Here is a 17187-nt window from a genome sequence, read left to right as displayed (position 1 = left end):
TTAAAAGATTTCCTTTTAAAAGAGGTAGATTTAGAAATGAGAAAAAAAAACCTCGATGCAATTCGTGTTACTCTTGAAAAGTCAAAAAAATCTCATCAAAAGTGAAAAAACTATTGGATGATGAAACAAAAAAAAAAATTAAAAGATGAATGAAAAAAACTAAACAAACCCCGGGAGAACATCCTAACCACAAATTAATATCTCAAGTTCGTAATCTGTTGAACTCTTTACCCGACTTAATCAAGAAGTTCAATACAAAACAAATTTAATGTTGAATGATGACATTACAAAATACAATCAAACTAAAAAAAAATAATTAAAGTTTGAAGATTCAATAGGGGAAAAACCCAAGGAGAATAAAATCAAAAAACAAACTAGTTATATAAATCATTTTAAATACAATAAATAAATTAAAAGAATGGAGATCAAATTAAACATATGAAAAAATCAATGGGGTGAAATTAAAAAACAATCTAATTTTATAAATTATTTTAAATAAGAAAAATACTAATCAAAAGACTAGGGTTGAAATATGAATAGAAAAAACAAGTAATTGAAGGGTTGCATTGAATTTTGTAATGACCAAATTTTGAAGATAAAAAAAATCACTAGGATGAATTATTTTAAATATTTTTTTTATAAATTATTTAAAATAAAATAGCATTAATTAAAAGACTAGATATCAAATATGAAGACAAAATTAATTAAAAGGCTGCACTAATTTTTTTTCATGGACGACACATTTTCCTAGGTAAAGAGAGAAAATAAGAGAAAAAAAAATGGTTGTTGATAACAAACTAGAGGTGAAGAAGAAATATGTGCCGCCTGATCATGTAGGCACCATTGAGAGGATTCAAGGATTCTATCGCTACCTTGGAAGCCACCATTTGGCTACATATCTTAGCTGCACGAGATGCCATAAATTCTTTGGAGCCCCGCACGCCTCTAGTTTGATAATTTAAGTAACAATATATGACTGGTAAAAGACGCAACAACCCCTCTTTCAATTCGATAATTACCCGAAAAGCCAAAAGAAAAATACATAAATGTCTTAACACACCTGATTAAGTCATATATTATTATTTAAATTAAAAATATATTAATATTGAATGCCCGCGCGATGCCATGGGATAATAATTATTTTTAATTATATCAAAAATACAAACTAATTATTTTTAATATTGAATACAACAATGGATAATAATTAACTAGATGTCATGCTTGCGCGATGCTGCGGGTTTGTGGCATACTTGTGCTTTGTTGTGGATTTGTGGAAAATATCATAAAAAAAATCATATGGAGAAAAATTGTTGCAATCCATAATATTTTTAAGGAAAAAACTACAAAGCTAAATTCTTAACCAGCTTAATATTAAAAAATAAAATAAATAAAGATAATTTTAAAAAATCATAAAAAAATGAAAGGAAATAAAACCAAGCAGGGAAATACTGTAGAAATCTACAGTGTTTCATGAGAAAATCTAAAGTTGTAATTCTCAACCAGCTTAATATTAAAAATAATAAAATCAAGAAAGATAATTTTAAAAAAAATCATAACAAAAAAAATCATGTAGGGGAACACCGTAGCATTCCACACTCCACAGTGTTTTAAAGAAAAAAACTACGAAGCTAAATTCTCAACCAACTCAATATGAAAAAAAATAAAATCGACAAAGACAATTCTAGAAAAAAAATCATAAAAAAAGAGGAAAAAAACCACGTGGAAAAATACTGTAGCAATTCACAGTGTTTTAAAGAAAAAAAACTACAAAGCTAAATTCTCAATCAACTCAATATTAAAAAAATAAAATCAACAAAAAAAATTCTGAAAAAAAACAACAGAAAAAAAAAATGAAAAGAAGAAGAAGACAATTTTGGGGAAAAAAAGCAAAAAAAAACATGCGGGGAAAATTAAAGCTAAATTCTCAATCAGCTCAATATTAAAATCATTTAGGAAAACACTGTAGCAATCTATAGTGTTTTGTGAGGAAATATACAATTGTAATTTTAAACCAGCTCAATATTAACAAAATAAAATCAACAAAGAAAATTTTGGAAAATATCACAAAAAAAACGAAAGGAAAAAAAAATCATGCAGGAAAAACTATAGCAATCTATAGTGTTTCATAAGGAAATCTATAGTTGTAATTTCCAATCAGCTCAATATTAAAAACAATAAAATCAATAAAGACAATTTTGAAAAAAATCATGTGGGGAAACGTTGTAGCAATCAACAATGTTTTTTTTTTTAAAAAAAACTGCAAAGCTAAATTTTCAACTAGCTCAGTATGAAAAAAATAAATTCGAAAAAGACAATTTAAAAAAAAATTGATAAAAAAACATGTGGGAAAACACTGTAGCAGGACAAAAATTATGTGGAGAAACATTGTAGCAATCCACAGTGTTTTAAAGAACTACAAAGTTAAATTCTCAATCAGCTTAATATGAAAAAAATAAAATCGACAAAGATAATTCTAAAAAAAGATTAAAAAAAATCATTAAAACAAATCTCAACTAGCTCAATAGAAAAAAAAATGACAAAAACAATTATGAGAAAACAAAAAAAGACAATTTTTAGAAAAAAAACAAAAAAAATGGGAAAAAATGGAAAAACAAAACATGTGGGGAAAGCTAAAGCTAAATTATTAACCAGTTTAACATTGAGAAAATAAATTCGACAAAGATAATTTTTTAAAAAAAAACATGTGGGGAAACTGAAGCAAAACAAAAATCATATGAGCGAAACACCGTAGCAATCCATAATATTTTTTTTAATTATGAAGCTAAATTCTCAACCAGCTCAATATGAAAAAAATAAAATCGATAAAGACTCTTTTGAAAAAAATCATAAAAAGAAAGAAAAAAACCATGTATAGGAAATATTGTAGCAATTCATAATGTTTTTTTTTTAAATTACATAATTAAATTCTCATTCAATTCAATATTTAAAAAGATAATTTAAAAAAAAATAAAAAAAAACAAAAAAAGATGAAGAAGAAGTCAATTTTGGAGAAAAAAACATGTAAAAAAATATATATATGTGGGGAAAGTTACAAAATTTCTTTACGCTTTTTAGAGTATTGATTAATTAATAATTAATATAATTAAATGCATTGTTAGCTTTAAAGAGCGCACTGGCTAGTTATATTTAATATTAATCTCCAATTTTAAATTTAGAAAATCAAAAGAAGGAGCCCACATTATCGAGGAGAAATAAAATAATATAGAATGCAAGTTATTTAATGCCAGAAGATTCGAGCAAAAGGGAAATTTGAAGAGACGATGAATAATTTGCAAAACAATTCTAGCCCGTGGGCAAGCATGGTCGTGGGTGTGGGTCAATAGGTCTAAGGAGATGTCCATAGATTTTGCCATGTAGAAAGCATAGTTTTAAAATATGCCATGGGCTGGACCGGTTGCAAGTTCCAGCTAACAATCAACATAATTTTTTAAAAATAAATTAAAATAATTTTTTGGAAGCAAGAATGGCCTTGAGTAAAAAGTGGTTTAAGCGGGTATATTTAAGATTGTGATTGCGGTTGTAATTTAAAATTAACACATTAAAATAATCTAAAAATATATAAAAAATAATTTTTAATAAAAAAATAAAATTTAAAAAAACACGGTTAAACATATTACCAAACGATATTATATATCTTGGCTAACGCGGAATTGTGTGAGCCGATGAGCCCGTTTGGCTACGCGGTTGCGGCTGTGTTTTTAATTAAAATGCAGTTTGCAGCCGTTTGGTAAAAAAAATACACAGTTTACTGTGTATGGAGCCTATATATTTTTGTGTCTGAGACGCAGGAAAAGGAAAAGGAGCAAAATGCTGCCTCTTGCTCACTGTGCATGCTAATTGCACTGTTTACTAAACAGTGCAATTAGCATGACCAGTGTATATTGAACATTGTTCACGTGAGAGAATTGAATTCACTTTGCACGGTTCACGTGACTTTTTTTTTTAGTATGTTAATTTTTTTAACTGGTTTTTTTTTAAAAAAACTAGTTTAGAGTGAATTAAATTCACTCGCGCTGTGATGTGAACAATATTTTTTTCTCGAAAAACTAGTATAGAGTGAATTTAATTCACTCGCACTGTAATATCAATTTTATACCTGATAATATTTTATCTACATTCAAAAAATTATGAAAACTGTAGTTCTTGTTGGATGAATTTTGTACGTAATGGAATTATAAATAGTTTAATGGAATAATAAAAAATATTTTATATAAAGTATTTTGTATTTCATGGTGTAATAGGAGTAATTAATTCTACAATATTTAAATTTAAAACTATCAATATTAATATATATATTTTTAAATTATTTTATAATCTCAATTTCAAAAACATTTTTAACCAAACGCATTAAACTATTTTTTTTCAACCTTAATTTTAACCATAGTTTTAACCAAACATCTATTTTTTAAAACCAATCTTAACTAAAAATATTTTTTATAAAATATTTTTTTTAAATTATAATTATAATAATTACCACAATACCAAACACACTCGATATTATTATATGATTCCGTTGGAAAATGGGGTTTGAAGCATTTATGTGCAAGAAAACACAGAGCAAGAAACGTCCATCACCTACCGAACACGCATACACGTCTCAACTTTAGTTTTTTTATCCATTGAGTGATTTATTTTTTCAATAACAATATAATAAAAAGTATCGATTAATGTTTATTAAAAAATTGTTTGCGTGTCCGTTAAATAATGATACAAAAATAAAAATTATACGAGAAAGATCTTCAATGATGTGAACATGAACATTGTATTATATTATATTATAATATATATATATATATATATATATATATATATTATTTATTACTTATTACTTATAATTTAAACTGTGTAGGGTCAACACTGTGAAACTGTATTATTCACCCTCGTGTGTTTGCTGTGCATGTACTGCTCATTATTTACACACACACACAAATATAGGAGGGTAACACTTTATAGCTATACTATTCACCCAATCATGTTTCACTGTAAATGATATCGTTAATTTTTTTAAGGTTTGTTATAGATTTAAAAGAAGAAAAATATCAAATCCAATTTAGATCATGATCTGGATTCACCCTAAATAAACTACAGCAAGTGAGGTCAATATTGTGCACACACGTATTGTTCACCCCCTTATGTTTTATCGTGGATGACACTAATCATTATTTTTTTAGGTTTTGTTATAAATTTAAGAAAAATATGTGTAGAGTGAATATTGTGAAGCCATACTGTCCATTCTCTCGTGTTTTACCATGAATGACATTGTGTAATTTCTTTTTAGGTTTGCTACAAATTTAAGGAGAGAAAAAATTTTAAACCTGGTTGAATTCACGGTCCGGGTTCACCTCACAAGTTTCACCGTGTACGATACTATACACTTTTTTTGTTTAATAATTTTTTAATTATAATTTCAACTATTTTATCATACACAATAAAAAATAACATAGTATATACACACACACACGTTTTTTATCCAACTCTCTGCAAAAAACTTGCTAACAGCCTAGTAAATATGAAATATGAGTTCGGTTTTACTAAATTTAAAAGACTCGTGGTGGGATGCAACAGGATTATGAAAATATGATTTTTAAACCAATTGATGACATGATAAATGACATCAATCCTAATAATATTATTATTGCTCTCATGTTCTTTTTTAATATATTTTATTTTTTTAATATAATTTTAATATAATAAATTCCATGTAAAACTATAGTTTTAAAACACGAAGAGGATCATTTTGGGGCAAGACTATAATCATAAGTTGGAAGGGCTCATCCAACTATTTTTTAGGATAAAAAAGATATCATTTAGATAAAAAAAAAGGTGCTAATATGTTTTACACTGTACCTTAATTTTTTTTTTAATTTACACTAGTCTAGATTTTAAACCGGTCATGTTCTAAGAGTATATTTGACAGTGTGATAGTAGTTACTTTTCAAATAATTTTTTGTGTCGAAATATATGCCAATAATATTTTTTTATTTTTTAAAAATTATTTTTGACATCAGCACTTCAAAACGATCCAAAACATTAAAATTATATTAAATTTTAACAAAAAAAAATTTAAATTTTTTAGAAACACGGTTTACATTGCGTTCCCAAACAGTTTCTAAGTGGCTGACTTGAGAGTATAATAATGATTACTTTTTAAAGTATTTTTTTCTTTAAAAATACATCAAAATAATATATATATTTTTTTAAATTACTTTTAATATCTATATCAAAATAATTTGAAAATATAAAAGAATAAATTTAAAATAAAAATAAATAATTTTTTTAAAACACTTTTCGAACAAAAATAAAATCCTAAGGTCGTCCGGTTTTATAACTAGGTGTAAAACCAACATTTACCATCTGCATTTGTATCCAAAAGCACAACACGGCATTCATGTTCTTTTTACTGCAGTAAAAAACCAGTGCAGCCGCCCTGCCCTGGTCAAAATTCTCCTGTGTTCCGTATACAATCAGATCTTTATGTCTTGTCCTTTTCCTTTTACAGTGATACTTATAGCGTGTTTGATAATGTGATAGTGATTATTTTTTAAATAATTTTTTGTACTAAAATACATGTTAATAATATTTTTTTATTTTTTAAGAATCATTTTTAATATCAGCACATCAAAACGATCTAAAAAGTACAAACCACACTCAATTTTAATAAAAAAAAATTTAAAATTTGGTCAAACGCAAGTTCAACCGCAGCCTCTTTGTTTATATTTAACACTGTTCAAGTTCTTACTCTGCAGTTTCAAGAAATAGATCGTTTTAAAAAATATATCTTCTTTTAAATTAAAACTTTTTAAATGAATTTTAATGGAGCTTGTATAAAACTGTATTATATATTAACTAATCCAATATTTTCAAATATATGATTACCTGATTGTGGCAAAACACTATATAAATACATTAAAATTATCATAAAATATTAAATATATATATATATATATATATATATATATTTTTTCAAACTAAAAATACTCTTAAAATCCGTGTAAACACGAAATCAAACAGCCTTTACACTGTAGAAACAGAAGGAATCTTGGTATTATTAGCAAATATTTAATATATTAGCTTCTGTTAATGAACACTTAACCCCTGATTTTACCACTTGAACATGATGTTTGAAATACTTGTCCATGTCTTATCATTATTGTTTAGGTGTCTGTGCAAAGCAATTAAAGCAGGGAAGGAAAGGTAGTGAGTACAAAAGAAAAGAAAAGAAAACCAAAACCAACCCAAAAAAGCTACTTCCACCCCAAGTCTAGAGGAAACCTCAGGCTGGCATAGTCAGTCCCTTATATACCAAGCTTCTCTCTTGTTGATTTTAGCCTAAACCCTGGAAACTTCCCAATTCTTACACTCCAAGAGGATCAACCTTTCGTGTATTGAAGGCTTGGACCGAGAAAAGAAAAGAAATTAGCCTACAATCTCAGATGGGTTTATTCAGAAAACCTTCTTTTCTCCTGTCTAATATCATGTTTGTGATTGCAGTTTTTGGATTTTTAGTGACAGTCGTAGGTGCTGCAGATCACACAACTCTGGTTTTCAAGGGGTGTGCTGACCAAAAATTTCAAGACCCATCGGGGATCTATGCTCAGAACCTCAGGAACCTCTTGAATTCTCTGGTTTCGCAATCTTCACAGAAAATTTATTTCACAGCAACATCTGGTGATGGTCAAAATGTCATTACGGGTCTATACCAATGCAGAGGGGACCTCTCTAACAATTCCTGCCATGCTTGTGTTAGTAAAGTCCCGGACTTGATCGACAAGCTTTGTGGCAAAGTGGTAGCTGCCAGGGTCCAACTCAGTGGGTGTTACCTGAAGTACGAGGTTGCTGGTTTTAAGCAGGTATCAGGAACTGAGTTGCTGTACAAGGTTTGTGGGTCAACTAAGGCGAGTGGAACCGGGTTCGAGGATAGGAGAGATGCGGCTTTTGAAACCATGGTGGATGGTGTTAAAAATGGTAGCAATGGGCTGTTTTACACTGGAGAGTACCAGTCAGTGTTTGTTCTGGGCCAGTGTGAAGGTGATTTGTCAAGCGGGGATTGCGGGGATTGTGTGAATACTGCTGTACAGAGTGTGAAGAGTGAGTGTGGTGACTCAATTTCTGGGCAACTCTACCTCAACAAGTGCTATCTTAGCTACAGCTATTACCCCAATGGAGTGCCTAGCATTTCTTCAACTTCAGGTAAAGTTAAAAAGACAAAACCATCAATGTCTTTGGATCTTGAAGGCTCCTTTCATTTTGTATTACAATATGTATATATCCCTAATAAGTAATGCTATCTTCTACAAGGAGCTTCTTTGTATATTTATTTATTTGCTCCCACTAGGAAGCTTGAAAGGTGTGTTTTTTGCAGAGAAAGAAGAGTGGGAAAAGTGAGATCCTAGACCCTTAATATAATAATTTTGATCGATGATGATGGTGAATAAAAGTAAATAGATGTATACAAGAAATAGGGCGCATGTAGATGGAGATGCTTTTTGTGTGATTGAGACAGGTGATTTTTTTGACTGATTACCTGGTCAAAGTTGCATAGTCTTCTTAGCACTGATTCAAGGGGGCTGGGGATTTTTTCTGTTTTATTAGATTTAGAGATGAAAACCAACCTTGGTCAAAGAAAAAGAAACCTAGGGTTTTATTTATTGCCTCATAATACAATAAAAGTTTTCTAATGCTAGTGATGTGTTTGGTGTTTTATAGATGTAGGGACCAGGCAGCACACACAGAGGACAGTGGCCATTGCAGTTGGAGGAGTGGCAGCTTTGGGGTTTGGAGTTGTTTGTTTGATGTTTGTCAGGTCTATCTTCAAGAAAAGACTTGGTAAGCATGAAGGTTGGCATTGACTTGTTCATCATCCACTCCTTCACCCTTTCCATCACCACCTTGTTTACCACACAACACTTTAGTCCTAGCTGTGTTTGCATGTAATTGTATGTATTGATTCCAAGGGCAGAATATTAAGAGGCTGATGAGCTGGGTTTGAACTAATTAGTCTCTGTTTGTTTTTGCTGTTGATTGTGGCTCGAGATGTATTAGACTCGATCTTTTCAAACCACAACCGCAATCCGGAACACAATCTAAGAAATTGCAGAGAAAAAGTAAAAGTTAGGCAAGAATTTGTCTTGGGATTGTGAGGGAAAAAGATACATTCATGTCCCCATATATATATCACTACAATTCTAACTTGAGGAGTTCCCTTTTCATGTACATCCACAGATAGCAGCAAGTCTCCGTGCTACTAATCAATCATACACACAAGTCTCCTTGTAGTTTGCTTCTCTGCTCGCCACATGTATGGTCACATTGCATTTGAAGAATCTCAGAGGACTTGCTAGTATTATACGATATTGTTGGCCAAGCCTGCTGGGTTATTTTTTAATCTTTTTGATTATTTCGTTTCTTTATTATACTTCATAAAGGTGTTAGCATCAGTATTCCAATTGAAACACTCCACTTTAAAAAATTGGATTAGAATGTGTGCGGTGAAAAGTATCACTCGGTGCGTTTCCTTTTGCCTCGCATTGCAAACCACTTGCCACTGACGTTGCTTTCGGCCAGTGTTTTCAAGAAACATGATAGTTATAAAACCACTCGGTCTAATACTCGATTATCACGTATTAAGTGGATTAATTCTAGTTAATTTTAAAAAATTCTTGTTTTAAGATTGCATAAATGTTTATTGTTTTTTTAAAAAATCAAACTAGACAAGCTCGGCCACGCAACGGGTCGATTTACCAGGTTTGACTAGTTTAGCTTTTAATCTGGTATGATATAAAACTCAGCTCAAATTATGTTAATGGGTTAAGTGAAATTAAGTTTAATAATATTGATAAATATATACTATGAGTGGTTTTTATTAAACTAAAAAAAGCTTTAGATTTGATGTTTTTTCGTGATTACTAAACTTGATTTAATAAAATAACCGTGACTTGAAGACTACACTATGCTAAGATAATAAGTTGATCGAAAAAAATCATAAGATGAAACCAGTTAGCCAGATCAACCTTGAGAATTTTTTTTAATAAAAATAATTAATCTAGATAAGTCAATATTTATTTTCGGATCAATAATTTCTTCACTTGTTTTTTTATAATTTTAGTTTTTTCATATTAAAATCACCTAAAAAATCATAGCTTCATATATATATATATATATATATATATATATATATTTTACCTAAATGTGTTATGAAAAATAATTTCAGCTATAATTTCTCATCAAAGACTCGAATCCTAATTGCTTCCAAGGAGACTTTGGTTCACCCCATTCCCAAAGTAGAAGGGTCACCTCACCTTATCTTTACCTTTCTTCTGTCGACAAGCTCTTTATCACGAACAAGACATAAATCATACCACAAGAGAGATAGCCATTGTCTCCTGCATAATTATGAAAATAGCTTGTCCAGTTCAGGAAAACATTATGATCAGCAAAAGGACAATCAAGCACAATATATCTGGAATTGTCTTCTTATGAGATAAGGTTAAAGAGATTTCTATGAAGACAGGGACGCCGCTATCAAAATCAAAAGCTTTCAATGCACAGTCTTATAGGCTTTGGAGCTCCTAAACCCACTACCAAGTCCTAGGGCCTCCCTGTTGCTTTCAATCCTCTTTGTAATTGATACTGTTTCTAATCTCTTGCGTAAAAGAAATGCTCCTTTTAGGTCAGCAAGTTCTTTTCTCCGAATTCACTCTTCAAAAAATAAAATAAAATATTTACTTAGATAACTTAAAATATAATGTTGAAAGAAATTGATGATGGAACCCATATGCATAGATATCAAACCAGACCGACCAGTCCAACTAATGAACAGGTGAGCCAAATCTTGGACCAGTTCGGTCTGAGGATATGGCTTGCTTGTGCAATTAACCTAGCAAGAATCGTTTGTTTGTGCAATTAACCTAGCAAGAATCGCCAGAACGGGCTAAAAATTGGCTTGAACCAAACAAGAACCGGTTCATATGCAAGTGCAGCAGACTATTAATTATTTAAATCACTATCTATTCCCGTGAGCAATCTCGACAATATGTGGTATGGGCATGAGACTTTTCATTGGGTATATAGAAGAAATCAAACGGATATTTTAAAAAGAGAGATAAAGGGGCAAAGAAAAGTAGAGAGAATTCGCATACTTTTTCTTCTTTTTTTGTTGTGTGGGGGGGGGGGGGGGGGGTACTTAAAACTTGTATGCCAGCCAGCAGACTTCACTAATACAAACAAATTAAGAAGATTGAATGGATTCACGGAACCCTAAAAAAATCGCAAGGATTCATAGAACCCTTAAAAAATCCGAGTTAGATTGATTCATTAAGACTGTAAGAAAACCATTTGATAAAAACAACATTTTGATGTGATCCCCTTTTAAAATATGAAAACTCGGGCAAACACAAGGAGAAAAGATGGAAATATGTGCAAATACTAGCATATATTGGGGAACAGGGGGGGATTAGCAAATCTGAAAGTAGTTAGATGCTAATAAGAGCAATTTTCATGTTCATGATCCGTGTGTAAAATAAAAGCCATAATAACCAGAACTTGAAAAATAATATGCATCATAACATAATCAACATTGAAGACAAGAGCAGAAAAATATGTGATTAGTTTGGATGGGGGTAAAGGTCTCTCACAAAGTCGCAATGATCATTTTCCATATTAACATATGACGAGAAAATAACATTAAAGATGACCTATGCGAGCAGAGTCCGCTGACAGCACTATCAACAACTACAAGCAGTGAGGCAGATTTACAAAATAAACAGGGAAGCATATTCGAACAGAAGATAGACCAACCATAATGGACTTTTTATCTTCACACTTAAATCCATAAGGCATGTGTGATTCGAATCAGCGCATCATTTTAATGACAGTATTATATAAGAAATAATTCAAGTGTGTTTACTCCATTCATTTGGGTGAACCAGAGTGGCCATACTAGCAATTCTACAAGTGAACAGTGGAACCCTATGCATGAATGCTATACCAGCATCGAAACAGTTTTAGGTTGAACGTTCCAGAACTGCACAACAAAAGCTAAACCCAGTATTTAAACCAAAAGAAACCAACCAACAGCAATTCATCTCTACCTGTATAATTTGAAAGCATCACCAGCCACTAGCTAATATCCCTTACAGCCCTAACCTTCCCTAATTCTATATCCCAATAAACTATAACTTCACCAAGTAAGCCTGGGCTCACACTTGGCTGCTTCCAAGATTTTCAAATCTCAAATTATTGTATACAAGTAAAAACCAACCTTAGGAGACACATGAATATCTTATAGGTAACGTTTGATTACTATAACTGAAAAGACAGAAAAAATTGAGACAAAGGGGACATATCTCCTTGTCCTTCTTGTTTTGATAGGATATAAATTTACTCCAGAACTAAACCAGAGATGGATCTATTTTGTCTCTGTCTCCATCCTTGCAACCAAACATGTTTCTATCTCTTATGCATTTGTCACTTCTATCCTACAACACTAACCAAATGCAACCATATATTCTCTTAAAAGTAGGAACTAAAGTCACCTTCAAGGAAATATATGAGAAACCAAACACTAGAAAAGCTACTTTACGAACACATTGTGCTTACAGCTTGGCATCTTCAATTGGCTAGATGACCCAAAACTACTTTGAATGCTCGTTTACTTATGTTTTCTCATATGAATCTCTTGTCTCCAACTATCGAAAATCCCATTTCCTTACCAACTTGAATTTTGGGTCAAATTGAACTTAGCCTCTAAAATTTTATTTTATTTATTTATTTGTTTGAGTACCTCAAACTAATTTTGATTAAAAAAAACAGACCCTTCTGCTAATTTTTCCTGAAGCTAATAGTCTAGAAATACAACAAATATTTGGTAAAAAATCAGACCTTTCTGTTAATTTCGACAGTAAATAACAGTCTAGAAATACGGCTAGTGTAGTGAAAGCATGCAATTTGGAGGGGCATATTTTGTACCAAAAAATAATTATAAGTACTCAAATAAAAAAAATATATTAAAGTTTATACCCAAAGTTGAAGATAGTTTTGCATCATTTAGCCTATTCAATTTCAGTTTGGTTTTGCTTTCACTCGTAAATCAAAAGGTTTCTTACTTGATAAATTACCAGCTTATTATCCATTCAAATTAGTTACATATCATCAACAAATGACAATAACCATCAAAAGTATCAAACAGACATTCAAATCTCACAAAGATAAACCCTAACAATCACAAAATCCTATCACTAATCACCAAAATCCACTTTAATCATCAACAAATGACAATAAACATCAAAAGTATCAATTAGACATTCAAATTTCACAAAGATAAACCCTGACAAGTCACAAAATCTTATCACTGATCACCAAAATCCGCTTTAATTATCACTGTAATTGCAAAATCAAGACATTCAATTTCTTTTCCAAGGAGAAAGAGAGAAAATTGCCTTACATCAATTATTATAACAGCTCAAACTCCAGATCGCACAAAAAAATCAAGCACAAGATAATGTAACAATCTCTACTTGGGTGGAGGAGGGCCGACGGGCGGGGCTCCGAGAAGGCTTTGCTGCTGGAGCTCGAGTTCGTTGAGCTGCTGCTCACGGTCCATCTCGATAATCAAAGGAACAGCGAGGATTAAGAAAGTGGTGCCAGCAATCCAGGCGGCCTTGCCTGTGCTTTTAAGGAGCTTTTTGGCGACGAAAACGGCGTCGCATGCTGCTTCCTTTCCTTTAGATACGATTTGAGAGTTGTTGATTTTAGCGAGGATGTTTGGTTCCTGCTTTGACGAGCCTCGTCCTCGCCTCTCGGGGAGTGAGATTCCGCCTCTTCGTGACTGCGAAGCCATGGTGGATGACTGATAGTGTAGGGGTTTTGGCTTCCTTTTAAGGGTTTTATTAAAGCGCTCGAGACCCTATTCTTTTCGGTCCAGCGAACGATCCGAAAGGATACCTGAATTATTACGTCATTGGATTAATATATGTATTTTCAAGTCAATTAAGTCCATTGTTTTTATAAAAATAATAATTTCTTAAATTAATTTTTTTTATGATGACATGCTGTTTGGTATGGTTAAACAGGCAGTTAAAAATTTGGTGTGGATAATCAAGTCAAGAAAAAAAACCTTGTTAAGTTAATTAACTTTTACTATATCAATGTATTTTCATATTAAATTTAAAAGTCATGTTGAATTAAGTTTTGAATTAAATTTTTTTTAATTAACCTATTGAATCAGGGTCTAATAATTATATTTTTAAATTCTTAATTTACCAAATTACTTTAATATCTCTCAAAGGTGATCGGGAGATCAAAAAAAGGAGGAGTCAATGGAGAATATTTAATATATGTTTGGTACTGTAATATAAAATATATTTTTAAAATATTTTATATTTAAAAATATATTAAAATAATATTTTTTTTACTAATACGACTATCCAATATCTAAATGCCTATCTTTTACATCTATTTCACTTTTTATGGGCCTACAAGCTCAAAACATTAATAATGTTTAATCATGGTATATTGGGTGGTACTGCATTGGGAACCACACTAAATTGTGCATATTTATATTTTTTTTAACCAAAAAAAAATTAAAAAAAAATTAATACATGACTGATTTACTCAATTATGTTTAATAAAGTTGATTAATGACAATCAATAGACTAGCAAAAAAACTGATAGTGTAAAAAATAACCAAAAAAATAATCTCAATATATTTAGCTAAACTACAAAGCTCAATCACAAAATAACTTAATATTAAAAGGTAAAACAAAATAAATAATTAAAAAAATTTATATCAACTCGGATTAATTAGTTAACCCCATAATCATAGGCATATGGTTAAGATAATTACATAGAAAAAAAACCTGAAAACTGTGTCATAATAAATTAATCATTAGGGGAGTGAAATTGAAATAATTAAAAAAAACATAAAAAAACTATAGTCAACTTAGATTGACTTTCAAATCCAATGATCATAATCATGAGCTCAAAACCAACCATATTAAAGGAAATCTTGAAAAAATAGCAAAGCAAGGTTATAAATTAATAAAATATTAAAGAATAAAATTTATAAAAAATATAATAAAAAAAGCTAAATTTGATATAAAAATAATTTGAAATTAAATATTGAATGGTGAAATTAAAAACAAAATTTAATCATGAAAGGGGTAAAAAATAAACTGGAAATAAAATAAAAAAAATAAATTTGATATAAAAATAAAATGAAACCAACCGACAAAGATAAAATTGGAGAATTTTTTTATAAAAAAATAATTAAAACAAAATAAATAAATGAATGGGATCGAATTGGATGAAAAATAAATAAATAAAAAGACACATTCATTATTCGACAAGGAGAAGAGAAAGAAAAGATAGAAAAGAAGAAAAAGTTTGAGCAGCGTCCCATCCACTGCTATGGCAGTCACACGTGTAACATCGCTGAAAAGAAGAAGATGAGTCACTTTCAATGTAGCTCGAAAGGTGGCGTTTAGATATGGAATCACACCGCAAACGCCGACAACTTTTAATTTTTTTTTGCTTTAAGAACACGACACTCTTAACATCACTTCTAAGACATTATTCAAAGACATGGTTCTGCAGCAAACGTATAGGAGAGAATAACAAACTTGAATCCAAGAACCCCTGAGACTCCCAGCAGTCTTGTTTAGTCCTCTGGTGTCTTGTTTATATCGTTCCTGTCATTCTTGAACTTCTTTCAAGATTGAACTTAGTTTTTCGACTGCAGATTGCTAAGATTTATATGGATTTGCTTGCGGATAATGACTGGATGATTGGAAAGAGAAACAAACGGAAGAATGAAAGATCCTTCACTTTGAAAAGTTGTAATTCTGGGCTGAAGAAGCAAGCTAAAACCAAGGTTATTGCAGACCTAGTTAAATCAGAGAGAGACACTCCCCAGAACACAAGAAAAGGCTTCAAGAGTTCATATACATCGTAAACAAATACGATTTTCAAGTTGCGCGTGTCTTGAAAAGATAAAAATATATGTTTGATTCTAAAGATAAGGCATGTAAGATAAATTATTTAAAAAAAAATTTAATAAATTTATATCTTTTAAAAACATAAACATTAATATATTTTTTATCTTTAGATAGTAGCTCATAGCCAGCCGAGTCACAGAAAGTATTCGTCAGGATATAATTAAGTATGTTTGGTATCACGCAGTTACTTTTTAAAATGTATTTTTTTTACTTAAACAAGATAATTATTACTGAAAAAGTTATCTTGAAACAAACTTGTCTTCCATGAAATAAAAAACTAAGGATTAACATCGAGGCAACACAATTCATCTGAAGACTCTAATAGCTTGAGCAAAGTTCAAACTGGAAATACACCGGCTCTATTGAAGATGATGTACCTCAGCCACATCGCCCTCTGCGCGGATCTGTCTTGTTCATCCTCTTCCCAAAGCTTCCAGTGCCTCTTTGCCCTGATTATAAAAGTACCCAAAGTTTCAGCCATTAATCAATTGTTCTCTTTTTAGCTAGCTTTGTAGAACTGGGTTTTGCTTGCTTACCATTGTTCTTAATGTCCGTGTTCCCTACTGGTCGCCCCTTCTGCGATCGGAGATAAAGACTCTTCTTCTATCTGCAGCCGCAGAAACCTTATTTCATTATCGCTTTCGGGAAAAAAATGGATGGACTGTGTTTAGGCCTCGTAGTTTAGAAATGTTTCATTTTGCTTCCATAGGTTAAAACTTATTTCAAAAGTTGAAGATATTACTAAACTTGACTTGGTGCTTCTTTGAAATTGCATAGTAATTACAGTTTAAAAATATTTATAATAATATTTTTTTAAAAAAATTATTTTTAAAATTAGTATATTAAAATGATCTGAAAATATAAAAAAAATTAGATTTTTTTTAAATTTTAACCCATGGTCTATGACCGGACCCAAATTTTTAGTCAAATAAGTTAACTCAGGTTGATTGGGTCAATTTAAAATGTTTTGCTTAATTTTTTTAAATTAAAATGATATTATTTTTTTAAAATATAAAATAATCAAATTAAGTTTTGATTATATTAGCTCACTATATTAACCGGTCAATTCTACCCAATTTAATTTGAAATTAAATTAAAATTAGGTTAATAATTATTAAGTTATCAGTTAATTTAAAACAAGTTTAATAACACTAGTTAAATATTAATACGAAGG

General features: G+C 30.6%; 2 protein-coding genes and 1 long non-coding RNA gene across 4 annotated transcripts; 1 reads left to right on the top strand and 2 right to left on the bottom strand.

The window, feature by feature from the left end:
• The first annotated feature begins 7153 nt into the window (after positions 1-7153).
• Positions 7154-9015, top strand: LOC133691515 (plasmodesmata-located protein 1-like). 2 transcript variants are annotated; one of them, XR_009841701.1, is made up of 3 exons: positions 7154-8211; positions 8384-8524; positions 8728-8866. XR_009841701.1 is itself a non-coding variant. In XM_062112054.1 (2 exons), exons 1-2 carry the CDS (start codon positions 7455-7457, stop codon positions 8868-8870), a joined length of 900 nt encoding a protein of 299 aa, XP_061968038.1. In that variant the 5' UTR covers positions 7168-7454; the 3' UTR covers positions 8871-9015. The 2 variants fall into 2 exon arrangements, 1 of the variants encoding a protein (XP_061968038.1); XM_062112054.1 differs by lacking the exon at positions 8384-8524 and having other exon boundaries at positions 7168-8211; positions 8728-9015.
• Positions 9016-13370: 4355 nt separating this feature from the next.
• Positions 13371-13958, bottom strand: LOC133691554 (mitochondrial import receptor subunit TOM9-2-like). The gene has a single exon (XM_062112105.1). The coding sequence runs from the start codon at positions 13856-13858 to the stop codon at positions 13532-13534; it is 327 nt and encodes a 108-aa protein (XP_061968089.1). The 5' UTR covers positions 13859-13958; the 3' UTR covers positions 13371-13531.
• Positions 13959-16197: 2239 nt separating this feature from the next.
• On the bottom strand, positions 16198-16708 carry LOC133691939 (uncharacterized). Its single transcript, XR_009841764.1, has 2 exons — positions 16550-16708; positions 16198-16462 (listed from the first exon to the last, which is right to left on the bottom strand). It is a non-coding gene; the product is annotated as an uncharacterized LOC133691939 (long non-coding RNA).
• Between the last annotated feature and the right edge of the window lie 479 nt (positions 16709-17187).

Source organism: Populus nigra, chromosome 4 (genome assembly GCF_951802175.1).
Source record: "Populus nigra chromosome 4, ddPopNigr1.1, whole genome shotgun sequence".
NCBI classification, from domain to species: Eukaryota; Viridiplantae; Streptophyta; class Magnoliopsida; order Malpighiales; family Salicaceae; genus Populus; species Populus nigra.
Note: the sequence above shows the minus strand (reverse complement) of the source record. Positions and strands in the feature narration are given on the sequence as shown.

Excerpts from the sequence above, each read along its gene's own strand:
- LOC133691515 (XM_062112054.1), top strand. The coding sequence starts at position 7,455 with ATGGGTTTATTCAGAAAACCTTCTTTTCTCCTGTCTAATATCATGTTT. Across the intron at positions 8,212-8,727 it reads TAGCATTTCTTCAACTTCAG|ATGTAGGGACCAGGCAGCAC; the intron begins GTAAAGTTAAAA and ends GGTGTTTTATAG.
- LOC133691554 (XM_062112105.1), bottom strand. The coding sequence starts at position 13,858 with ATGGCTTCGCAGTCACGAAGAGGCGGAATCTCACTCCCCGAGAGGCGA.